Source organism: Monodon monoceros, unplaced genomic scaffold, assembly GCF_005190385.1.
Source record: "Monodon monoceros isolate NGI ecotype Baffin Bay Population unplaced genomic scaffold, NGI_Narwhal_1 Super_Scaffold_14, whole genome shotgun sequence".
In the NCBI taxonomy this organism is placed as follows: domain Eukaryota; kingdom Metazoa; phylum Chordata; class Mammalia; order Artiodactyla; family Monodontidae; genus Monodon; species Monodon monoceros.
This window is the reverse complement of record NW_021703770.1, coordinates 60,634,373-60,661,381: the sequence shown is the minus strand read 5'-3', so window position 1 is coordinate 60,661,381 and position 27,009 is coordinate 60,634,373. Positions and strand designations below refer to the sequence as shown.

The 27,009-nt window shown below is 39.1% G+C and overlaps 1 protein-coding gene across 6 annotated transcripts in view; it reads right to left on the bottom strand.

The window, feature by feature from the left end:
• EYA1 (EYA transcriptional coactivator and phosphatase 1) overlaps positions 1-27,009 on the bottom strand; it is a 324,046-nt gene that overhangs the window by 104,262 nt on the left and 192,775 nt on the right. For 2 of the 6 annotated variants that reach the window (XM_029222732.1, XM_029222733.1), the window contains 4 exons: positions 24,275-24,352; positions 13,361-13,430; positions 12,890-13,035; positions 9,021-9,158 (listed from right to left, as the gene is read on the bottom strand). In XM_029222732.1, the coding sequence (XP_029078565.1) occupies positions 9,021-9,158; positions 12,890-13,035; positions 13,361-13,430; positions 24,275-24,352 (432 nt within the window). The remainder of the gene's footprint in view (positions 1-9,020; positions 9,159-12,889; positions 13,036-13,360; positions 13,431-24,274; positions 24,353-27,009) is intronic. The other 4 variants (XM_029222736.1, XM_029222734.1, XM_029222735.1 and 1 more) reach the window with 3 other exon arrangements.

Genomic DNA, 27,009 nt, shown 5'->3' with positions numbered 1-27,009 from the left:
CTTTAGATGCTCTGATTCAGCGATGTTGAAAGTGAATTATATATTGTAAAAAGTCATATTTTTAATTTAACTTCAATTTTTTATTACTGAGGTAGAGTTGACTTACAATGTTGTGTTAGTTTCTGGTATACAGCAAAGTGATTCACTTACACACACATATATATATATTCTTTTTCATATTCTTTTCCATTATAGGTTATTACAAGATATGGAAAATAGTTTCCTGTGTTATACAGTAGGTCCTTGCTGTTTACCTATTTTATATATAGTAGTTTGTATCTGCTAATCACCTATATGTGGAATCTAAAATATGATACAAGTGAACTTACTTACAAAACAGAAACAGACTCACAGACATAGAAGACAAATTTATAGTTACCAAAAGGGAAAGGGGTGGGGAGGACAGAAAAGTGGTATTAATTTTTTGCTGGACAAACATCACAGACACACAAAGGGTAGAGACAAGGGCATCTGAGCAATTTCATAAATAATTATCTCATTTCTAAAAGACTTCTTCATTGTAACTCTTTTGAGGCTGGTAAATAATTTTAAAAGTAAATTATATAGTCACCCAAGGATAGTGTATCAGAAATACTGGCTTTCTTCTTGTCACCATCAGGGGTTGCTATAGGGAAAAGGTGGTGGTCTCGTCAACCAACCGTAACAAACAAGAAACAGTCTTGCTAGAAGACCCTGTGTGGCCACCCAGTTCTATAGATGCTAAGTGATCGTAGTTTAAAAATAAACCAACCCCTCCAAACCTTTATTAATAAATCCTTACTACTGTTTCATAGTTAAGAAGAACCCAGCCTATGTTGATTTATAACATGATTTAAAATATCAAATCAAAGTTTTGTGTGTCACTTAACCTGGAGAACACTGCCCAGCTATAACTTCAAAAAAAAAAAAAAAAAAAAAAGGTAACATGTAGGTCAAAGGTCTACTGAACAGAGAACAAGGACTCACATTAAAAACCAGAATCTCAGCCAACATAAGAATGCTGGAACCTGCTGGGGCCTGTCTGTATTTCCCATGTTTTAGAGCATTTTCTAGCACTTACTCGGCAAGCAGGATGCTATCTGTCCCTCGTGTATTTTCACAGAAGTCCATTTGCTTTCCTTCCCTGGCCTCTTTGCCATGGGCTATGTCCATCATCGGGCGCAATCTACGTGGCAGAAGTCAGTGGAGCTCCCTGCGGAAAAGCCTCTGAAGGCCAGATGGGCTATTTAAAACCAAAGTTTTCCCCTTTTCTTACAAGAAGGCTTTTAAATGACCAAGTTTTCCTTTTTATCTCAGTAATAGTTTTTCTATTTCAAAGACAATTTGTAACTAGGGTAATAAAGACTACAAAACCTTGTTATTTATCTTTCTTCATCTATTTCTCTATATTTTACTAAAAACCAATTCATACCGACAATAATTTGGGTATTGATCTCTAATTATCGCTATTACTGGATTTCAAAAGATCTCCATACAATTTTCAACACATGTCATTTGAAATAACACAAGATGCCAAAAGAACCGAAACAAAATATTACTGTTAAAAAATCAACTTAAGCCAAAAAAATTCTAGAATGCAAAAAATTCCACAAACTAAAATATAAATGTGAGTAGAATGGCAAAGCAATTAAGAGAAATTGTGAACATCAGTGCAAGCTGCAATAGCTTTTCTCCAATTGTAACTCTCATCTGTCATTTTATGCCAGAAAGTGCACATCTCGAAGGCTTTATCAGAGCAGATTATTAAAAAGGTTTAATAAATATTTTCTTAAAACCATATATTTGAAGTTAGGAAAAATACCATTTCTATAGATAATGAAAAAACTTTAACAGTACATTTTGGTAAACAGTTTTGAGGTTCTAAAAAACTAATAAACTGAAAGACTTCAACTATATATTTGAAAAGCTATAGACAGGCAGACCAACGGAAGTCGGGGTGGTTATCCTTATTAGATTATTATTGGACAGCTCCCGCTTCATAACGAGCCCCAGATCGGCGAGGTGCAGAGAACTGTGGAGCTGTCACCCTTCAGCGTCCCATTAACAAACCCCTGTCCTTGTTTTTTGTCTCTCCTCACTGGTTGGAACTCCAATCTCTTCAATAGAGCAAACAACATTATATACAAAGACGGAGTTAGAATTCGTGTGATTTTCTCCTCTAAAAGAGAGCAATAAAACCGAAAGGAAAATAAACCAAGCGGGGTTTCCAGAGCCCTCTGGGTTTCGGGCATGCGCATCTGTGTAGTCCCTCCCATCTATCGTGGCAAATCCTGACACCTTCTTGCTGCAGAATGACGGGAATGTCCCCACCTCACTGCTTCTCTGGGGCAGTAAAACACTCAGAAAGGCATTCCACACAACCACCGCGATTCTGTGATGTCTCCATCCAGCTCCACCTACTAGTGTGAACACAGGGGAAGACTGCTTTCAACAAACTACGATAATAAAGTAACCAAGGATTTTACGATGCTAAATTCCAAATTCGTTTCCCCAAATGAAGAGAACTAGAGTTCTTATGAATCTTAACTTGCAACTGCTATTGTGAAACAGACCTCTCCACTCCCAGCAAAACATTTGTATATTTCAGACATACTACCAAATAAAATGAAAATATGAGAAGAGATGGTCACCCCCTGCAACTGTCGATCAGTAGAACTAAGTTATTAGGGAAACCTGGGTTTGCCTCAAAGCTGAAGCTTAACCAGTTAAGAGACCAGACTTAACTTGAATTACTTTTCGTGTGAAAATTGTTTGCACTTCCTTACCTCAAACAGATTGCTAAACAAAATGTCATTTTCTTCCTATGACTCAGCCTCAAAATTTTGAACAGTTTCTTGTTTTCTGTGGTTGATGGTACTCTTAAGTCTATAGTGTATAGGACGGGGGGGGGTGGGTAAATGAATGAATGGGGATGCCAGCAATAGGTCTGGAACTTGTGTTTTTAAGAAATTATAACTAAAAGCTTGATTTCAAGTCAGATGCCTCTTTTACATAAAAGGAGAATAAAATTTGCTTATGACAAGCTTGGCAGATATTCTGTGAAGTCTGGGTCAGTGAATCATAGGCTAAAGCAGTTTCTCCTAAGTTTCTTGCCCTTGGTACATGTACGCACGCACGTGTGCACACACACACATACACACAGACATACACATAAACTCACAGGCCCCCCCTTCATTCCTGTTGTCAGTGCCCTTTGATTGGCAGCATTGAAAACACTATCTACAGGATCTGCACGGTTGACCCAGGGGTCTCCAGGCACCCTCTGTCCGTCCACACTCCCTCATTCAACTCACTCATTTGCATGTTTGTCAATGGCGTGTGAAGAAAAATCTCACACCATCCAAAACTTCTTCCAGAAACACTGAAGTTGACCCTGGGGAGCAGGCAGATGTCAAAAACTACCAGCAAGGATTTAACTTCCTCAGGGTGAACTCTACAGTTGTCCACGAACAGAAACATCTTGTCTTTCTCTGTTAAACTTAAGTTTCTAATCTTTCACTGGATGTACAAAAGAGATCCAATAAAAGCAGAAATAGAATTTTCCAGAATCTTGCAGCAAAGATAAAAGCAATCAGATTTTCCAGTCCCTGAGGTTTTTACTCTGTGGGCTTTTAGTATTAGTGCATTTAAAAACTAGTGCATTTAAAAATCTGATCCTTGTCTGCCTTAAAACGGCATGTGCCAGATTTACCGAACCCTGCCACGGACATAAGCGTTGAACATTGGAGCTGGAAGGATCTAGAAGGTTCACCTGGACTAAACGAGGGCACCAAGGCTGGCCTAGTTCACAAGATAAGGCAGTGCCAAAATGCCCACAAATTACCAGTTCAATCTTTTCCTTAAGTGCCATGAAAATGTTAAAACACAGACAGTGCTCGGAAATGAGCTCTCTAAAAAAAGTTTTCTAAGCTTCACAGGCTGGTATTTTTTTTAACTACTTACATAGCTAGCCGTGTAATGCAGTATCTCAGTTCCCAAAAGAGCAAATCCACCCTTCAGGAAACATACTACAGGCAACTACATTTCGTTGTTTTTGTAGTTTTCTGGAAGCGCCTCCCCTATAGGTGCGGTCATTTAAGCGTATAGAAAACATGGCAGGGTCTGACAGTTCTAAACCATTCTCCATTTTGATGTATTCGCCAGCATTTTCAGATTCTCAACCTTCAAAGCCATTGTTCAGGGTCGTTGCAGGGATGAAATAATATATGTAAAATAATTAGAAAAGTGCTGGGCATATGATAAGTGCATATGGTAAACAGTAGCTGTTTTTTTGTGTTATGGGCAGCAGAGTTTTCCATCTCGATAGAGCATAGCTTGTCACGTTCCCATCTTCCTCCCTAATCTTGGTTTCCGAACTAAATAATTTGGTGTTTACACGGCTATTACCTCCCTTTTCCCGCCAGTTCCTCGCACTCAAGTCGCACTGTGGCTGCAGGGATTCCTGGGGCGTAAGGACCTGGTTGATGCCGCTTTCTTTCCCATCACTGCAGAGCTGAGTTTATTTCTTTGTCCGTGTGGCCCTTCTGTGTTACCCACTGCTCCTGCTTTCCAGCGCCCACCACCGCTGCCGCCAACACAGCCATTTCTCTCTTCTGATTTTCTTCTTCACGTTCTTGGCTGTTCTCTCGTTTCTTCTGTACGTTTGTATCGTGCACACAAAGCCTGACCTTTGTTGATAGTGATTCTCCTTCCTTGCCGGCACATGAGTTAGATCTGGCTCTTTTTTTGCTATGCTTATTTGGTTACTGGGTTCTTGGAGCTCTCTTTGCTGGTTATATATATACATATATATGTGTATAGACACATATATAATAGTATATATATTAAATTTTTTATATTTATTTCATATAGAGAGAATTTTTTTTCCTCCTGGGGAGTGGGAGAGAAGGAGAATTTAGGTAATGCTTCCTAATCTGGAACTATTTCAGAAGGCTGGATTATGATGATGACGATAATAACAATAATAATAATAATAATCACCCCTCCCCCACCACTACCACATCACTGCCACAATGAACACAGTAAATAAAAATAAGCCTTTGAATGGGACTACGTGCCAGATGTTGGTCAGAGTGATATACACGGATAATCTCAATGAAACCTCACAATACTACTGTGGGAACAGATAATATTACCCCCACATTTGAGATGAAGAAATGGAGACATGAGACGTCAAGCCCCATGCTGAAGTCCCACGGACAGCAAGGGCAGGGCTGTTGGACAGGCAGCCTGACTCTAGAATTTACGCTGTTAGCCACAGTGCAAGATGTCACTGTACCTTTAAGCCCAACCTTCGAAATCTCACAGAACCAAAGAGGTGATCATCAAAAATCTTCCTGAAGTGAATCAGCATAACACCCACTGAGTCATCTGGGTTACTAGAAAATTCCTTCTAGTATCGTGAAATCCTAACATTATGAAACCTTAGTAACTAAATCTCTGAATAACTCATCATCATACCTTATATTTACAAGGTATATATTTAAAAGGTCAAAGGATACTGGAGAAAGTACTAGGTAAAACGCTCCCAAATCACTAAAAAACATATACTGTCATCCAGGATTCTAAGATCTTTTAACAGATATAAGATTGATATAAGCAAAAATCACTGTTATTCATTAAGGATAATAGAATTTAGAGCATTTTGACAATAATTTCAGACATTGTAGAAAGTTTTATATTAAAAAGAAGTATTGCAAAGACAAAGGTCAATCGATTCCCATGACTGGGCACAGTGGATAAAATCATTTCATCCACTTCATTTTCTACAATGCACTTAATATTTAAGAAATACATATTAATCAGAGTTTACTTATTTATCCACATTTGACCATAAGGAGTTTATAGCATATCACGTATCATTATCCAACATCAGACTGGCAGCTTTCAAGTTAATAGCATATGATTCTTTGGCTTGGTGTGTGAAAGTCATATTTTAGATTATTCTGAAAATGAGTGAGGCGCCATTATAGAAATATCCATATGAAATAATACCTCAGTCATGGAAAAAGGGCTCTAAAATCCCACTGGAAAGGCCATTCAACCAGGGGACGCTTAAAAACACAGAAAGTTGTAATGCAACATCCCAGATGCAATGAAACCTATAACTAGAAAAGCAATGCTATACTTGCTGTATTTGGTGCTACACATGTCCTTATTTCTGCTTTAAAATAGGCTTTTTTCCACCTCCAAGTTAACGTTCTTTTCTCCTCTTTCATGTCCACTCTGCTCTCTATGCTGACGCTATGCTTACAGCTCTGACAGCTCGTTAGTCCTCTTAGGAACTTTCTTGCCACATAAGCTTTGGATCTGCGAGGACAGAAAGATAAAGCTAAGTCAAGGGCAATATTTCTCGAACTCTCTGAGACACACAGCACGCTTCTCTTCTCCTAATCCTTCCCAGGCTGAAAATTTAGCAAAATATAATAGTTACGTATGACTAAAAGAATGAGATGAAAAAAGAAAAGACACAGAGTGCACGTCTGATTTCACCACCATAAGATTTACTACGGACGTACCATGAAAGTTTCTAAACACTTAACTCGCAATTTCTGTACTCAGCCCATTGTGGGTGGTAACCAAAGAGCTGCACATGGGCTCAAGCCCAGGAATCACACATGTAGTTATCTCTCCTCTCCGGAAGGCACTTCACCTGTTTCATTCTGACCTTTAGGATCCACTTCTCCTTAAAGAGACTGGATGCCTGGAGTAGAACGGAACCGACCATAGTGCCAGATTTTTTTCCCCATAACTCTCCTAAGACTCTGCAATTGCATAATGTATCTGTCTGTTTGTCTACTGTCTCTCTCCTTGACACAAATGAAAGCTTTAGGAGCGAACAGACTTTGCTTGCCTTATGATCCGTTTCATTACTAAAGCCTAAGACTATTCGATTCTTTAATGAAGTCTCATCAATTTTTGTTCTTTTTATCCCTTTACTTAACTGATATTCAGCATGTGGAGAAACATAGCTCTTTTCCAAGAGCAGCTTTCAAGTTTTGGAATCAAACACATGAGTAATATCCTTCTAACACTAAATGCTATCTGTCATAAGGTAATTTTAATTTTGTAGCCATCAAATATATCAAAACTTTACAATCCATGCCTTTTTATACCAAAGGCAAAACCAAGTATGAAAGGATTAATGAGTCTGGTCCCACAAAATTTTAGCTTCCCATGCAGGAAAAAAAAGGCTCTTAAAAATGATAAACCGGAAATACATCTATAAAACATTACTAAAGTTTAAGAGACGTAATATAAGAAATAATAAGAAAAGACAAACACCACGATGCAAGAAAAGAAAAACTGGTTTATCAGCTCAATTTTCTAAAAATACACATGAAAACAACAATAAAATCTCGGACCTTCCAAAATGACAATTTTTTTAAAAAGTAAAATATTTAATGTGTTCACGCTAATTCACAGCCCTTCCTTGTGGAAATATATAACAAATCCCTAAAAGAGTTGAAAACAGTTTACCTAGCAATTCCACACTTAAGTTTACTCAAAGGAAATAATTAAGCATGCACATAAGATATTCGTGGCATTGCTCCAGACGTCCAATAATAGGGGGGTTAAATAAGGTATATCTGTGAAACCATGCAGCCATTAAAATGATGCCATAAAATAGATTTTATTGATGTGAAATGGTGTCTATAACATATCTGTTACTTAAAAGAGCAGGTTGCCAAGTCTACCAGCGGATGAATGGATAAAGAAGATGCGGTATACACACACATACAATGGAATACAACTCAGCCATAAGAAAAGAAAGAAATTTTGCCATTTGCAGAAACAAGGATGGACTTGGAGGGTATTATGCTAAGTGAAAAATGTCAGCCAAAGGTGGACAAATACTGTATCATATCACTTATATGTGGAATCCAAAAAATAAAACAAATTAGTGAATATAACACAAAAGAAACAGACTCACAGATACAGAGAACAAACTAGTGGTTACCAGTGGGGAGAGGAAAGCGGGGAGGGACAAGATAGGGGGAGGGGATTAAGGGGTACAAACTATTATGTATAAAATAAATGAGCTACAAGTATGTATTGTACAACACAGGGAATATAGCCAGGATTTTGTAGTAACTATAAACGAAATATAACCTTTAAAAATTGTGAATCATTATGTTGTACTTCTCTAACTTATGTAATATTGTACATCAACTCAATAAAAAAAACATAAATTTTTTTTAAATAGCAGGTATTTAAATCTACTATAGCTTGGCACTACTGAAAGGATGCATATCATTTGTTAAACTGATTAGCGGTAAAAATAAAATATTAGGAGAATGTTTAAATTATGCGAGAACAATTTTCAAGTATCTTAGACACATTTTCACGATAATAATCTGCTAATTACAGTAATGCCTACTCTTGAAACAGCTCTGACAACGTAAACTTTCAGCTGTCATCCATATGACTTGCACTTACATTATGTTTTGTCTATAGTTTCAAAATCAGAACCCAGGGATGCGTCCTTGGAAGCAATAGCTTGAAGATGCATTGAGTGGCTGTCAATTTGATCTCCTGGTCTTTGGCAGATCATTTAGTCAACACCTATCACATGCTCTATTTCCAGAGCCGTGATAATGAAAATGAAGAAAACATACCCCTTTGAGACAGGCTGATTGGCGACACCAAGTGCCAGGGTTTTTAGCATGTATCATACTACAACCTCTTACATCATTGACTCTGCTTTTTTTTTTTTTTCCACTCTTTTTTTAGTTGATAGAAGCAAAGGCAGAAAACTTCAATGACACAAAGAATTTTAGAGCTTTTTGTAAAAGAACCTGAGTGATCATCCAGTCTAACCCCTGGATGTTATAAATATGGAAATTTAGGCCTGGAGAGCAGGGAAGTAAAGAACCAGACTAGAACCAGGTATCTTGCCTCCAAGCCCAGCCCACTTTCACCATCATCCACTACTTACACAGAATATCACGTGCCACTTTAGAAAGTAATTATTGTCCCACAGGATTAATGAAAAGAGCAATGCCAGTGTGTATACAGACCTTGCATCTGGTAGCTGTATGGTGCCTGTCCAGGTTGAGGGGTCCCAAAGCTTGTACCATAGCTGAGAAATCCTGTCTGTCCAGGTGACTGAGACTGTGACAATCCACCTTCAGTCTTGATGCCTGCCCACAATGCACCTAAATCAGTTAGTGATAGCTTATCTATCTGTTCATTTTCAAAAGCTGGTCCATATACAAAAACACTCCCACAACTATCCAATTACAAACGCTTCCCCCCCCCCACCAGTGTTATCTCAATAACCAAGGCCATAGAGTGAAATACCCTTCACTGTAACTTCAATTAAAAAGAATAAAACCAGGATTATTACAGATTTCAATGCCTAACCGCACTGTTCTTTTCTTTTGTTTTCCTGAATTCCATTTTCTATAAAATTTAACTCCAGTGATATCATTTCTATAATTAGTTGTATTGCTTTACAAGAGTTTAAGATCATCTTTACAGTCCAGAAATGGCCATAATTAAACTTGAACATTATTCTAAATGTTCTTGCATTAACATCAGAATCAAAATATTTTTTCTAAAAGGTGATTAATTAGAGTCTCTAGCCTCATAACATTAAAAACATTTTTTTTCTTTACTCTTTCTACCACAAAGCTGATTTTAGTACACAACGCAGTTTGAGGTCAGAGGTAGCAATATTGGGCATAGAACTAAGCAACACAGGGGGAAACCTTCTCCCAGATATCCAGATCCTACCAGGCAGTAAGCACAAGAGAAGAATAATAATAAAGAACTCAATCCTATAGAACAGCATAGTGCTTTATAAACAGCACAGAGAAATAGACAAGTGGTTCTCTTTTTGTCCCTTATAGTTTCAGGCTTTTATTCAAATATAACTGTTTTAAGTGTAACATAAAGTACACTTTCTTTTCATCACATAATGTAAAAATAATGTATTTGTGGCCCCCCAATACTTCCCAAAGTGCCAGGCTGACATCCTAATTTCAGGACTTGGGTTTGGCGGTATCGTTGTACCAGGGCTCAGTCCTGGATCATAATTAAAGACACTCATGAAAGTTAACAACTGTCCTTAATTCCCACAGAGGGAGGGGATGAAAATTTCTGCCAAGGGAATTCACATTTTGGAATAATTTTACTTTTCACTTAAGATAAATAATATCTTTGGGATCTAGAATACACAGTAGTCTCACTGTTTATTTCCATTTTAGGGGAATTTCATCAGTAGAATGAAGTTAGGTAACTTTCCTAAGGCAGTGGAAGAATCTGACTCTTGGCGAAGAGAGCCTACTCTAATTCCTGAAGTATCTCTAAGTAACCTCATAATGGCCTTACATTTCAGTCTTAACACAACCTTAGCATTTTTTTAAAATGTGACTTTCCCTGTACAGGCAATCCCAAACCAATGAATAACCCACACTTATAAATGGTCCCTGGAAAAACAAGTGCCCAAGACAGGTGGTTAGATGGCTCTAGAAAACTCCCTTCCTTTTCATGGTGTCACAATAGAGATTTTCCCCCTTCTCTCTCCATTTGATGCTATAATGATCTGCTTTCAGTCTTCACCTGTGCCACCTCTGTTTTTAGCCTGGAGGCTCAGGATGGGCATCTTCGTGATAAGAACAGGTAAGGAAAAGCAGCAAGAGGTAGAAAACACCCATAGCCACACCTGTGTCCATAGCTTCTATCCACAAGCTGTCAAACTCATCTCACTGGTCGACTCCACGCAGATCCAGTGAAGAATGGCACGACCTCTTCCTCCTCGTGGACCCCTTGCTCTTACTATGAAAAGATTTGCCTATCTTTTCTTATTGGGTCTAGGTGAAAAGTCAGGGGACATAAGTCCTTGGAGAAAGTCTTCTAGAACTATCAGGACCTTAACCATCAGCAGTTAAAACCCCTAAACGATGTGCTCTTCCTTCAGAGCAAGCAATAGGGGAAGGCTGCCATATTTTTCCATGCACTGGCCCAAGAAAAAGAGAATGGCTGGTCAGAAGCACTGGGGCATCTCCTTGTCCTCAAGGTACGAAAAGAGAAGAGAAGAGGTGATCAGAAAAATACTAAGGACTGAGAATTATTCCCAGGAGATTTATAAGCATGGAAGGCCCTGGGATCAAAGCCCTTTACACTGAGACTCCCTCTCACCACCTCCCCGATCCCCACCTGCCACATGAAAATCCCCATTTTCATCCTACTAGTTCTGAGCCTAACCTCCGAACCTCTGCTCATCTCACTCTACTGGAACAACTATTTCAGACAACAGGGCCACCTATTGATGGTTTAGAACTGGAGAAGTCCTTACCCCACAGCCCAGAAATTGGCAAAGGGCCCTTCCATGACTGAATGGGGAAGAGAAAGAAAAACAAGAGAGCTGTGTGAGTGGCAGCCAAGGCGGTAACAGGAATGGTACCTTCCCCTGGCAGCACTGATAGGTCTACAGTACTTGAGTATTGCTTGTGCTGGAAAATACATTTCTACTTCAAATAATCAGCTTACAAATAAATTTTGAGGAAATAAATTGGGGACTGCCTTAACTCACATTATAGAATTGAAGTTACACAATTCAAATCATAGAATCTTTTCCCTCTTTTAGCATAAGAATAGTTTAAAAGTAAATTACAGACAAATTTAATCTATATTTAACGTTATTTTGAGAAACGACTAAAAGTCATGGAAATGAAAGATAATTTTAGAAAGTCCATTTTATGGCTGTTTTTAAAGTCTGGTTGAAAAACACCTCCCTAGATCACATTCAGTTGTGATCTTTTTAAAATAAAACTATGAATGTTAAAGTCATACATAATTTAGATTTTAATTTGTATATATTTTATAAGAAATTTATATATGGCCAATTTGATTTGGGGTAAAAACAGAATAAAAAAGGAAAAAATAATTTACCTTCTAATGATTAATGAAATGCTTAAAGAAGAACATTATTTCTTTCAATATACTGAGAAAAGTTTATGAAATAACGATAGCAGCAGAAGCATAATTAGAATATTGATCACAAAATACTCCACCAGTTTTTTCTATCAGTCTTGCTCCCAAACTTTCACGTATTTTTTTCTGGATCACTAGGTTTTATTTATTTCTTAATAAAACGCCAATAATCCATATTTTTCTCTTCCAACAAGTTTCAGTTTGTTTAAAATTACAACTACCATTCAATGGAAGTGAAGGTATTCTGGAATCCTAAGCTTTTAAAAAATTAAACTTTGAGGTTTGGCTGGATTTATTTTTAATTTACAGGTATTGACCCTGTAACAATTGAGTCAAATTACACTAAGATAAAGATAATCTCCAGGTGGGAAGGAACAAATAGGGATGTGAGCTTTAAATGTTTCCTGATTGGCCTCTTTAAAGTGCAGCCCAAGCCATGATATAGATCACTTTTCCTAATGGTTGATAATGCTGAAATTTGAGACTACTACCCCCCCTCAAGTTTAGAGCCAGGGTTTGTTGAACTCTGCTTGTACTTCTCTAATCATAGCTCAGCATCTGATAAATAGGAAATTAATCTTCACCCCAAAAGACTCCATTCACAGAAGTTTTATCAGAAATATGCACCAAAATACTTTGGATTCCAGAGCCAAGCGCTCAAGTGGCAAATTAAGAATTGAGATATAAATGGAAAAAAAACAAAAAACAAAACGAGAGCAAGAGGGCATATGAACCATGGTATTTGCCACCTCTGACCTCAAGATAAGTAACTACCAGCTCTTCCAATGTTCATTAAAGACGATCATTTTAAGAATTTAGACACAAAAGGTGACCACCCTTTCTCAAGTGGCCCAAGAGGATCGTCTTTAAGTACCACTCCTGTGAAACTTTCACAGGTACAGGTGTGCCCACTAGACAACGTCAGTGCTAAAGCCGAGGGATTACTCACCATAGGAGGAAATTCCATAGGGCTGTCCCGGCTGTGGGTACGTGGCATAGGCTGTAGCTTGTTGCATTCCTGTGGTAAACTGTGTTTGCCCATATGCAGCCATAGTTTGTGAGGAAGGGGTAGGGAGAATATGTGGGTATGGTCTGCTATTTGTCAGAAATGACAGAAAATAGAAAGCCCATGCATTAGATGGAAACATGCAAGGTAACTGATTACCAACCAAATCACAAATTCCAGTTAAAGACTGTTTCTTAATGTAAAACTTTCAAGTGTAATACACAAAGAACCAAAATACTACAGCGTCCCTCCTAGGTGATGCTCCAAATAAATTTGCGTAAATACATTTAGGTCTCTATGAAACACGCTTTAGTTTAAATTAAGATGTAACGTGTGGGCACCAGACACGACTTGAAATAAGGTAAAAGACTACTCAGAAAAGTTATTTATTGATTAAGAGAAAATATATCTTACTTGGAAGGATAAATCTGTGGTGGGGAGAATTGGTGAGACGGTCTTGGGCTGAAGCTACTGCTCCCAATGGCTGGAAAAAGAAAAATAATGCACAATAATCCAAGCAAAATACAAAATATGGATAAAGCATTGATATAGTTTCAACTATAGGTTGTGGCCACATGAAACCGTAGACCTTTTGGACCCGCAGAAATGGCAATTTCATAAGTCAACCTAACAGGAAGTTAAACTATATTAAGGAACCTATAGGAACTGATCAAGTGATTCGAATTTTAAATCAACTCTTAGAAAACATAGTCATAATATTCTTAAATACCTGTCAGTGATGGCTTTTACAGTGGCAATACTTTAAGAGCACAGGGAGTCCCGGCTGCTGGTTGGAACCACCGCGCTGAAAGGGGAGGGATGAACTTGAATTACAGGGCTGGGCGGGACCGGAAGGTCCTCTGGTCTATTGTTTGTGTTCAAGGGGACACACGCCCCTGAGACTGTGTTACTGAGAAATGCAGTCTAATCTCCTCTCAGGGAAGTAGAAATAGGACAGATCCTCATTTGCCTGCATTGATTCAGCAATTTTTTAAAAATAAGAATGCATTCCTACAACCATCTAAAATTTCTCAAGTTGCAAACTAAGCCCGTTTTTTCTTGCATGGAGATGGATATTCCTTTGCCTTTCAGTTATATATGCTCCACTTCAGCATTCAAGTCACAAAGTTTTTTTTTTAAAGAGATTATTTAAGCATTCAAGCAGAATCTCATTTCTTTTTAATCACATATACTTGATTCAATAAGTCTCAGAAATGCACGAAAGTCTTCTATCAAATATTCTTTTACAATCATTCTGAACTAAAGAAGCAAACAAAAAACATGGTTTTTTTTCTTTTTTTTTTTTTTTTTACTAACATGAGGCCTTAAAATGGTGATTCTCAGCTTCTTTCATTGCTAACATGGGCCATCTATTTATGTACATAAGTATCTACACACATTTACATATATACACATTTACATAAATATATACATACATACATACACACACACACATATATATATATATGTGTATTTCCCCTTTTCCCTTCAAACTCACCCTATGCTTTTCCTGGCTAAGATGCATATGCTTTGGGTACAATTATTATAAGATGTAATATGTTTATTTTCTTCTACGAATAACCACTGTTTGCAGAGGCTCTATTATTTATTCATTATATTCTACATTAAAACCTTTCATAAGCTTCCATGAACTCCAGGTTTTATACATTTTCATGATATCACATCAGTACAGTTATGTTTCTCAAATGTAATTTTCTAGCTTGTGTTTGGGAAAACAGTGGTGGTTTTGGGTTAGAATCTCAAAACCTATGACTAATCCTTTCCCGGTAAAGCAAATAGGCCTAACCCAGTGACAAGAGAATAGATGAAGGTCAGCAGTACTCATGAGACCTGCCAGACTTCGACCCTCTGGCTGTTGGTCTGGCAGAGACGGAGGTCATATTAATGAGAGAAGGCAGGCCAGCTTGGCTGGTGTCCCCCATCTCTTGGCACATGTTGGGTCACTACTCTGTTCCAGGCATTGCACTCCATGCTGAAGATGCAAACATGCAAAGACAAGTCCTGTCGTCGCACGTGGGGAGGCCAACATACAAACAGCTACGTGAGGATTAAATACAATTTATAGAAGGGAGGGAATGCCTGGACCACAAGCGCTGCCACTTGCCCAGGCCACCTGCGATTACAACCTTTCTAATCCCCTCTTCTAGGCCTGGAAAGAGACCAAGGGCAGAGAAGATTTATCCAGCAGAGCTGCTGGAGGGGTAATACCTTCCCTGGATCATCATAGATAGAAAGAAGTTTTTTAAAAATGAAACCACAACACAAATATGTACTACCACACAAAAAACCCCAAAAGCCATCTTAAGATGGAAGCCGCAGAAATCCCTTTTATTCTTTTCTTGCTCTATCCCTGTGTTTTTCAAATTATGGGTCACAACCCATGAAAAGATTGTAAATTCAACTTCATAGGTTCTGCTCAGCAATTTTTTATAAACAAATAGAATAACAGAATAGAAGATATCAGGGTGATTGTACAGCATAAGGTAGGTTCCACGAAGCTCTGATTTAGATTATATGCATAATATATGTGTGTACACATGAAGAAAGATTTGGGAGGTTGCAGAGTGTGGTAATACAAACACAGTTTCTGGAATTAGAATTTAATTTCAGCTCAGATTCAAGATCTAACTCTTCTACGTGGTCTTGGTCAAGTTATTTGATCCCTCTAAGCCTTGACATGTTCTCATGTAAAATGATGGCAGTAATACTACCTACACCTCATAGGATGGTTGTGAGGAGTAAATGAAGTAATGACATAAAGCAAATAATACTGTGTTTGTGTAAGAAATGTTTAACATCTCAGATTCCCAAATTCCCACTATCTTTGCCCCCACATTTGCCCTTTTACTGTATTTTTAATTCTACTCGATGGACAGCATCACCATCTATCCAGCAAAAGGCTTAAAAACAGGATTCTTTATCCCCATTTTATATATGGGGCTAGAAATTAAGTAACATGTCCAAGCAAATAAATAGGAAAGCTGGTGTCTGAACCCACATCTGCCCACTCTTTCCACCAAAACATACTATCCCCTGACCCCCCCTTCACAGAAACTAGAAACCTCAGAATCATCTCATTTTTTTCTCCCTCTGTGACTCTCAAGTCACCCATCTCCAATTCAGAAACACCCACTGAGCTGTGCGGCATTCTCCATCCCTCCCCTCCTGTCCCGGGGCGGGTCCTCATTATGTCTCACCTGGACTAGAGAAACAGCCATCTAGCTACTCACTCTGCATTCCACCCACTGCCCTTTGACTCTCACTTCTGCCACCACACTGATCTTCCTTACCCGGAAACTTCTTCACGTCCATTCTCCAGTTTACAATCTCTCACCTGCACTTATACTATCCCTAGAAAAAAATTCCAAATTCCTTGGAAGATTATATAAAGATATTCAAGCATCCACCCTCCTGTGGGTTTAGAGTTACACAGCATCCCTGGACTTGAGGACTGCCCGTGCATGCCATGCATTTTCCTGTCTGTCTTGGTTGGTCTTCATGTCAGAGCCTACTGCCATGTTAATGCTCTTCTTTCCTCTGCCTGTCAAACACTCTTCCACTGGGACTAAAACATTATTTTCTCTTTAGGATAATATCTTCTTTCTCTGTACGTTTTGGAATGTTGTAAACACTGGCAAAGTTGCACTCACCACACTACATGATGGTTAGTTTATATAGTGTATAGATGTTAGTTTCCTCGGCTACCCATGAGCTTCCAGGGCCAAGGACCTCCTACTCTCCTTTCTTTCCTTGGCACCTGGTAGGGCCTGGCATGTGGTAGGTAATCAATAAATAACATTTGTTTACTAAGACTGTGAGGTTTAGGTCATAAGCAAAGTAGATATTTTTAAACCATAATAACTTGAAAGATGGTTAAATTATTTTAAGTTATTTATAAACACACAACAATAAACCTGATCTTTGGCAATATAAATGGGTCGATAGTTTTCCTTATGAAATAGATGTGAATAAGAACCCATGATGCTGCCCGAGTATGTTGCTGCTACTTACCTGTGTGCACCTAAAATTACTGACTATGTAATGCCATGTAAACAGCCATACCCTTAGGGCTTTCTCTAAATTCAAACCCCTGTGATCTCTGTGTAGCCTAAAGTCAAGAATCTTCCACCTTCTACCTCAAGTACTTTTTTCCTTAATTGCCTAAAACACTTTAAACTTTTTAATAATAATCTAAGAATTCAGATTATTTTTAATTTCATGAGACCAGAATAACCTAAGGCAAAAAGAATGCTCCCAGGCCATTTATCAAGGTAAATAAATTGTTTCTCTTACCATTAGTAAACACCAAAGGCCACATGGCAGAGCCCTGGGGATGTAGGGACAACAGGTCCTTCTTTGTTTTAACACTCTTGTTTCCTATCATTGCATTCTTTCTCCTACCTCTCACATGTAAGTTAAAGAAGCTCCCCAAATCTTACTGCAGGAAGGGAGAGAAGGACCCATGGTGAATTAATATTCACAAGCTAGAGAATCCACTGAGAAAGTCGATAGAAATCTAAAAATTAGCAAGTCCTCAGTTCATGGCTCCCCTGGGCTCCCATCTCATCCATGTCAACATCATTCAGCTGGACACACAGGTCAAAAGCCTAAAAGTTAAGTTTTGATTCTTCTCCTTTCCTCATACCCTTTTATCCTAAGTCCAGTCAGCTCTCCCCTCCAAATATAGGCTAAAAGTGACAACTTCTCGCTCTCTCTTGTCTGCCACTCTGCTCCAGTCACCAACGTTGGCCGTGGCCATCAGAGAGGGCAGCCAGGGCACCGCCCCCTGACCTCACCTTCCCTCCCCTCCCAGATAGGATACTGGCACACTGCATCCTGCTTCAGTGGTTCCTCCAGGAAACACGTGGGCTAACACAGTCCTCTTCTTCTGCACCAGGAAATTCTGGTCTCCCTGCTTCTCCTTACCTTCTTCCCACCCTTCTCCCAAAGAGAATTTTCCACATGACAAACAGTGATCTCTTAAAAACATAAATTAGATCATCATGTCAAACCCCTCCTTGCCCTCAACTCCGAACCCTGTTATCCTGTTTCATTTTGATTAACCCAAACTTATTCCCTCACTTCACTAAGACCTCTGCTCAGATGCCCTTTCCTTAGAGAAGCCTTCTTTCTAAAAGACACCCCTACCCACTCTTCACCATAGTCTTTGATCTGCTTTCGTTTTCTTCAGAGCACTTTTCACTGCCTATTTACTTATATTACCACTTACCACTTACCTATTTATCATTTTTCTCTCCCACAAGAATGAAAGCTCCATGAGAGCAGGGACCTGTCTACTTTTTCACCTCTATATTCCCACTGTCTAGAACATTTCCTGGCCCACAGTAGGTGCTCAATACAGAATTGTTGAATGAATGAATCAGATCCCAAAAGGTAGATCTTTTCATGAACAATTACGAAAACAAAGAAATCATATTTGTCAGATGTGATTTTTTTCTCCTCTAGAAATTTCCAATTTTCGAATACCCCCAGACATCAATGTTGAATGAATCCATATCAATTGACATTTTATTTAACAAATGAATAACAAATTTGGGCTTTGTGTAAGTGAAAGCCGCAGCAGGCAAAGACATTTTGTAATCCCTCAAAGCACATTATTTTCAACCCCAATTGTTCTTAACATTTTAATCATTAAAATATTGCTTTTCATTGGTCAATAGTAAATGAGCAGAACGTCACTGTGTTTTAAAAACACAATAAACAACCTTGCATTTTTCAATTCAACCACATGCCTTGGAAAATCAACCTCTCTCCTCCAGTTTCCCCACACCAGGATACCTGGAGATTTCACTGGAGAAGAGTGAGCCTCACTGCCTCCTTAATGCTTTAAGATGCTAGGGTTCCTTGAAGGACAAAGGTGGAAACAGCTATTACCAGTGTCAGGATGACTCCATATCTTCCTTATCCTTGCTATTTCCTTAAGATACCCAGAATATTAGGGATGTGAATTTTTAAGTTATCATAGAGAAGGAAGGTAGGCATAGTGACCACAGAGGTAAAGACCATCTTGGAGTTAATTCTTGGAGATTGCTTTCTCCAGCCTCCTGTTCCTCTTATAAACCCTAAGTCCTATTTACAGCCACTCCAGCAGGTCATGGTTTTCACATCTTTACTTATGAAAGGTGGGGGGAGAGAAGGAGATGTGGAGGAAGGGGGGTGGAAGAGGAGGGGGAAGGAGAAAGAGGAGAAAAAGAAAGAGGAGGAGAGAAGGGAAGAGAAAAAGTAAAAGACAACAGTAAATGAAGGTCCATCCCCATGGTGCTCTGTGCCTCCTATGCCTTGACCCAGTTCCCCAGGTCACCTGATCCTTTCCTCTGCGTCCAACACAGACCATCAATCTATGGCAAATGAGATTCTCTACAGCTTCAGTCTCTTCACCAAACTATTCCTCCACCTTCCGCTAAGCCCTCCTCCAAGGCCCTTACTTCTCCTGCGTATCTTTTCCCAGTAGAGGCTGCTCATTCTCTCAGATTCCAGAATAACAAAGACCTACAAACACATCCTCCTTGTTGTTTCTTCCAAATCATTGTTTTTCTGCTCTCCCACGAAACCCTCCCTTCTCTGAGGTTCCTGACAACTCTTTAACACTTCCATGAATGACCCACCTCCTAAGCACTTCCTTGCATTTATCAAAAACTTTAGTATTTGACTGTGTCCCCTGACACATCCCAACATCATCTTGGGTCATGCATCCAGCACTTTTCTCATTTCCGTCTTGGCCTCAACTCTGGCCTTCTACGTCAACCATCAAGCTCAAGACCACATCCTGGACCTCTTTCTCCATTCCAGTCTTAAACCACAACAGCACTGACTGATTTCATTTGTTTACTTACAAACATGTACTGACCACTGCGTATGAGCCCCATTCTATGATGGCCACTGGGATTGTAAGTGTGAACAAGACAAACAGTATCTGTTCTCATAGGGTTACAGTTTAGCAGGAGGAAAGATGATGCAAAGTAATTTTTAAAGGAGTGATAAAGGCTGAGGAAGGGAAGTACAGAGAACCAACTCCAGAAGCATCAGGTGGAGGCCTCACTGAGTTCTGAGATTAAGGAAGGAACATCCTCTTTTTCCAGAATTTTCATTCCTTTATTCCCATCTCATCTATTCTCCAACCCATCAAGAGAGGCAGGCCCCCGACATCCTTATCCTCTCTCAATTTATTATCCCCTTCCTTCACTTTTTTCTGTCTATCCTAGATACATGAAATTATTTGAAACTTGTCTTTTACTGGTATCCTCAATTTTCTTCTCATATTGAGTCACTTCAGAGAAAAAAGTAGAAGCCATCATTCATTCATTCATTCATGTATTCAATAATTTATCTAGTAAATATCTGAGTGCCTAACACATGCTGGATACGTTTTCAGGTGTCAGGGATACAAATGAACAAAAGAAGACCAAATCCCTGCCATCTCAAGCTTACATTCTGGTGGGGGTGAGAGACCAGCAATAAACCTAATACACAAGTGGATGATATAGTTTGTAAAAGGTTCGAAGTGTTATTGGGTGGGTGGGGGATTCCGGAAGTCTATAGTAAGAGTTTTGTAACACTGAGTAAGGTGGTCAGGGTGAGCCTCAATGGTGGGATTTGAAGGTGGTGAAGCAGTCAGGCAGGTGCACAGAGACGTGTTCCAGGCAGAGGCACTGCCCCTGCAGAGGCCCTCATTAGAGAAACAGCAGGAGGCAAGGGAAGCAGGCAATAAGGTCTGATGGGGCTTGCAGGCTAATTGTAATGAATCGGCTTTTACTCAGAGATGAATGGGAGCCACTGGAAGGTTCGAACAGAGGAATCAGGCAGGAATTCCCTCAAAGTCTTGTCTCCTCCTCCTCCACTTCAAACTCATCTGCGTTACTTTCCATCAATCTTCCCTGATATTTCTGTGGAAAAGTTATTCCTTTTCTAGGCTGACCCACTTCTGTTGTGAATTGAAGCCATTGCTGCCCCATCAGGGTCACCTCTACCTTTCACCCCTGCCTCTATAAAGTTCGTGCTGGCAGCCCAAAACACCCTGACCTAGATGCCATCCCCAACCCTTCAGCCCTCTTTCTAACAGACTACCTTCTCTTCTTCTCCCTTCACCACTTATCGACGTGAAAGACATTTTTCTCTTTCCTGTCTCCACTTCCTCAGCGTATTCATTAAGTCATTCATCCATTCAATAAACTTTATGAGCACATGCTATCTGCTAGGAGCTATGCTGGAGACACAGAAGTAGGGCATGTAGGCCAGCGGGCACAAGGGGAGATGAAGCCCGCTTGTCCACTGAAACTGCCATAGGTTAAATTCATTCATGCTTCTCATTTTTTATTTTCTTATTTTGAAATAATTTGACAACTGGAGAAAAGCTGCAAGAATAGTAGAAAAACTTCCCAGGTATCTTTCACCCAAATTCCACAAATGGTAATGTTTTATGAGATTAACTTTATCCTTTATTCTCTTTCTCTCTCTATATGTGTGTATTATGCACATGTATAACTCACATTTTTTTGGAGTTGCAAATATGATGCCCCTTTACTCATAAATACTTCTGTATGTATTTCTTAAAAACGAGGAATTTCTTCCCCACAGTACTGTGATAAAAATCAGGAGAAACCATGATGCAATACTATTATTCACAGATACTTTCAAAAAAATTATCTCTTTGCAGTTTAGTATGTGATTTTTAACTTGTACTTTAAAATGATTACTTTTTAAAAGTATGAATATTATACATATGCTCTGCAAAAAAATATGAAAAAGGCAGAAGGAATAAAATTCAAATTATATTCCACCATTCAGAGAGAGCCAACAATTAATTTTTATACACATACACACAGACACAAATACATACAAATAAATGTCTTTTTAAACAAAACTGTGATTATACGGAACATATTACTCTTTTATAATCTGCTTTACACTTAATATAAGTAAACATTTTCTCATGTCATTAAGTTTTTTTAAAAAGCCATTTTTAAAACCTGTATATGAATCTATCATACAGAAGTGCTTCCTTGAAGTATCTTTCCTGCCTTTACTTCCATTTCAATACTCTTTTTCTTCTTCCCCAATCACCTGTGCTTTCATCTTATCCTCTACCCATCTCTTATGTATTGGTTTTCCCTGGGTTCTGTCTTCAACCTTGTTATGCCCTGCTAGCGTTAACTCTCTGTACACTTTCAGAATTTCCATTCCAGATCTTTCCTGAGCTCCAACATCTTTAGGTGCATGTTAAATCACCACTAACAAGCCCCAAACAGAAGCTACCACCTTTCTTCCTCAGTCATACCTCTCAGATTCCCTCACTCCTCCCTTTTCTCTCTGCTTCACTCATCCCCACCATGCTCACTGGTCACTATGACCATAAATTCTATTTCATAAATACGTCTTAATCCATCACCTTTTCACAGCCATTGCCAGCACCCTATCTCAGGTCTTCAGCATTTCTTGGGAAAATGATTGCAAAAACCCCTAACTGTTCTCTCCCCTTCAGTTCCCCAGCCTCCCCTCCATCCCGCCTGAGTCCTTCCATAAGGGAAAGTGATCACGCAACCTGATGCCTCCCGTGGCACTCAGGATAAAACACACATGCCACGTGGAACACACCTGCCTGTTTAGACTCTGGTCCCTTCCTCTCCGTGCAGCACACCCCACACTGCTCACACCAGACACACCAAGAATGCTGAGCCATCAGTGGTGCCTCCAAGTTCCACACCTCCGTGCCTTGGTCTCCTCCCATGGAACACTCCATCCGTCCATCTTCCCCATCCTCAATTCTACATGTGCTTTATTCCTACACATTCTTTAAGGCTGAGTGCAGGCATCCTCTCCAGGAAACCCTCCCTGACCACCCCACCCCAATTCGGTCTCTGTTGGGTCCTTCCTGGGTATTCTTAGGGGTCCCCGGGCCTCCCTCGGCATTATGCAGCTGTACTATGATGGCCTGGTGATTACTTCGCCCTATTAAGTCGCAAGGCAGGACCGTTCTCATACACCTTTGAATCCATAATAGCACCAAGCACACTGCCTGACATAAGTCAAATTCTAGTAAATGCTCTATGAAAGAACTATGAGTGTAGCACCTGTTGTTATCTCCTTATTGCCTCCAGCTGGTATCATCAGCATAAAAGTTGTGTATCTGCATTTCATTCTGTATCTATTTATAACTCCTTCTAATTGGAGTGTATGTGAAATGATCCCAAGAGCTAGACGAGATCAATCACAAACTTAGAAAAGTATAGCATTTCCGATGGAGAGGTCTCATAAACACAGCAAATCACTTGAAAAGGGTTAAAAAATTGAAGAATTACTTCTGATAAGAATGAGTTTTAATTGAAAGAGTCCAAGCTGGGTAATTTGGAAAAGATACAATCAGATCCTCACAGTGAATTTATTATCACAGTCACTTTCTTATCAGCAATTTCATCATCATGGAGGTGAAACTTGTATGTTTTGTTTGTTGAAGGCAGGCTTTCTCAAAATGAAAGAGATTAAAAAATTAATTAAGGATCTAAAGCTGCTTGACAAAGTCTGATCTCTAGTTGACGTGACAGTTAGTTAGGAGGATGCCGTGGCAAGTCTGTTTAGGGGCTATCAGAAGCCAAATTGTGCGTGATTAGAAAAATCACATAGGGACTTCCCTGGTGGCACAGTGGTTAAGAATCCGCCTGCCAATGCAGGAGACACGGGTTCGAGCCCTAATCTGGGAGGATCCCACATGCTGCGGAGCAACTAAGCACGTGCGCCACAACTACTGAGCCTGTGCGCCACAGCTACTGAGACCGCATGCCACAACTACTGAGCCTGCGCGCCTGGAGCCCGTGGTCCGCAACAAGAGAAGCCACCACAGTGAGAAGCCCGCGCACCGCAACGAAGAGTAGCCCCTGCTCCCCGCAACCAGAGAAAGCCCGCATGTGGCAACGACGACCCAACACAGCCATAAATAAATAAATAAATTTGTTAAAAAAGAAAGAAAAATCACACAGATGAGAGACAGAAGGAAGGAGTCATCAACATAATAAAGATAATTTAGAGAAGACAGAGAACAATTCCCCTTTTCATTTTTTTCTCCTTTACAGAATACCAACATTTTCAGCAAACACTTCATCACACCGAACAAAAACATCAGAATTGCAAATATGTGACGCTGAGAAAAACTATACAGTATTACACAGATGATATCCACATATATACACATACACATGCATACACACACATACATATACACACATATATTTGTATATGTAAACTAGGAAAAATAATGTTTCATATAACTGTGAAAATCTAATATTTATTCCTTACCTGAACCTGAGAAATTGTCTAAAGACCCGTCTGCTGTTGTTGAAACTATTTCACTGCTGCTCATTGGCTCTGTTTTAACTACAAAAATAAACAACATATATCATATACCCAATTAATATTTATAAAGGCACAGTAGAGAAGATATAACATTCAAAATAATTATAAGAAAATCATTTAAAAATCAATCTTTTCGTATTGGAATATAAATCAGATTAATATTCCTAATAGAGTCTTTTTAAAAGAAATTCCCATGTTAAGTTTTTCTTCCTAAGGAAACAATCTATTGTGGCAAGTTACCTTTTAATAGAAACACTTTAAAAGTAGTTCAATTCATTGTTGTCTTAAATGTTTACTAAATTGCTTACTAAAATAAATAACTTATGTCTCAAAATTTACATGATGTGGATGTGAAATTATTTCCTTGGGTTTGTAGCCATTCAGCCAAATAGAGTCCAAAGGATAGAAGAGAAAGACTTGAAGAAGTGGGAGATAACACCAGCTTTCATGATGCTCAAGGACAGGTGCACGCACACACACACTTTCTCAGTTATCCAGCATGGCTAAAAAACAGAGTGCTCACTTTAATGGACTGTTATTACCACCCAGCCATGACAATTCATCAAGGTCTGATGTACACTTAGTACCAAAACCACACTAAATATAAATGAAGCAGAAATAAAATTTTCCATTTCAAAATAACAATAGCAGACAGTTTGTGGAAAGCATAACCTTCAGTAAAGTCCCTTGGGTCTGTAAACTAAAAACATTTATCTTTATGCTATAGGTTCTCCAAAGCAAATCTACTATACTGATATAGTGAGGGGATTATTGCATCCCTACAGATAAGGCAGAACACCTCAGAACCCTATTTCCCCTAGTTTTAGCTTTTTTAAAATAATAATAAAAAAAAATAGCATCACTGTTTTCCCTAGAAACTACTAGTGAAGTTCTTGTTTCCCTAGAAACTACTAGTGAAGTTCTATCACAGGAATTTGCCTAGCCTACTTTGTGGAAGTTATACATCCCTATTAACAGGTTTTCAAGAAGAGTGTAATAATACTTCAGAGGCTACTTAAAAATCAATAACATGTTTCCCAAAATGAAGGCCCTAACAAGAGAATATTTGGGGTGGCTTCTCTCACCAAGTAAACACATTCTGGAATGGGAAAGGATGATGGAGAAAATGAAGCTTTTCCTTCTCTCAACACTGCCAATCTCTTATAAACATCAGGCAAAGGACAAATTCACCCTCTTGGGCCTTCAAATCTTTTACGAGTGCATAATGAGTAATTCTAAAATTCACATTATAAATAGTTGCAGCAGAGAGTCAGTTTCAAAAAAGAAAATTAGACTGTCTCTAAACCAAGTTGAAGAATAAAACCAGTGAGTCCAAAGGGAATCACTTCCATTGATTGTTTTAATGTAGACCAAACAATAGTGTAACTAAAATTTTCTCTTTTCCACCAGTTGTTTCAGATTAGAAGTCTTAGTTGATGCTAATAAATTCTGATATAAGCCTATATTTCCCTCCTCTCTTCACGCCTCCAGGAAACCTAATGATTTTGCTCTTCATAACCATTATATAGCTACAGATTTAGGAAGGCAGGGACACCACTGCTGGTGCACAGTTTCATACCCAGTTGTCCACATCCTTATTTTACCTCTTTAAAAAGAACTCATATAACACCCTGTACATAAAAAACAATGGTTCTATTTCACTCTATACTGGACAAATTACCATGGGATCTGAACTCAGTATCAAATACCACACACCCAGAAAAAAATCAGAATTAGGCCCAAGGGGAATGGGTCCTACAAAGTACCTACTATGTGTCAGATTCTTTGCAGACATTTTGATTAATCTCTTTAAACAATTCTACAAGTAGGTCTCGGAACACAACACACAAACTCACTAGTTACGTACTGCCTTCTTGTTTCACAGGCAAAAACTGAAATCAGAGGGGTTAGGAAATTGCCCAAAGTTACACAGTAAGTGGCAGAAATGGGATTTCATGTTGGATATTTTTTATTCCAAGTCTTGAAAACTAGCAGTAAGCGGCACTTCCCAATAATTAGAGCTACTCGACAACAGAGCAAGGCACTGCCACACATGGTGGACACGGTGCAAAGCAAAACCCCTGCAGTTCTTGTCTTCCTAGAGCGTTCACGCTTCCAGGCTAGTGAACTTGCTGGAAGATCTCAAGCAGAAAGTCCACGCCTACCCGTCTGCCTGGGAAAGATGGTGAAGAAGAAATTTACAGTGTGAGATGTTAGCCCAGATGACTTCTAAGTCTTGGCCAAATCTAAGGTCTATGAATCTGTAGACTGGACTATAAAATTCACGAAAGCTTGACTACGCCAAACCATTCCTACTCCTGTACCCCAAGACCTACCCCAGCTATTCTCCATAATTAGCTTAATCAAGTACAGCTTTCACTCCCAAGAGGCGCATTCAATTATACTTGCAATGCCATTAAAACTAGGCAAAAAGAATAGGAAGGAAACGAAGAGGATACTTTTTCTTTTAGGCCCCCAGCCCATTGCTTTTTGCCATTGTTCAAATATACTCATCTATACACTAAAGAATAAAGACTCCCTTTTCCTGATGAACCCAAGTTTTTAAAAGGCTCACTGTTGAAGAGAAGAGGCAGTATATAAAGGAACTACCAGGATATTCGCGATTTTATCAGGTACTGTAATTGAATCTGTGATCACCAGACACCTGATGCTAAAGA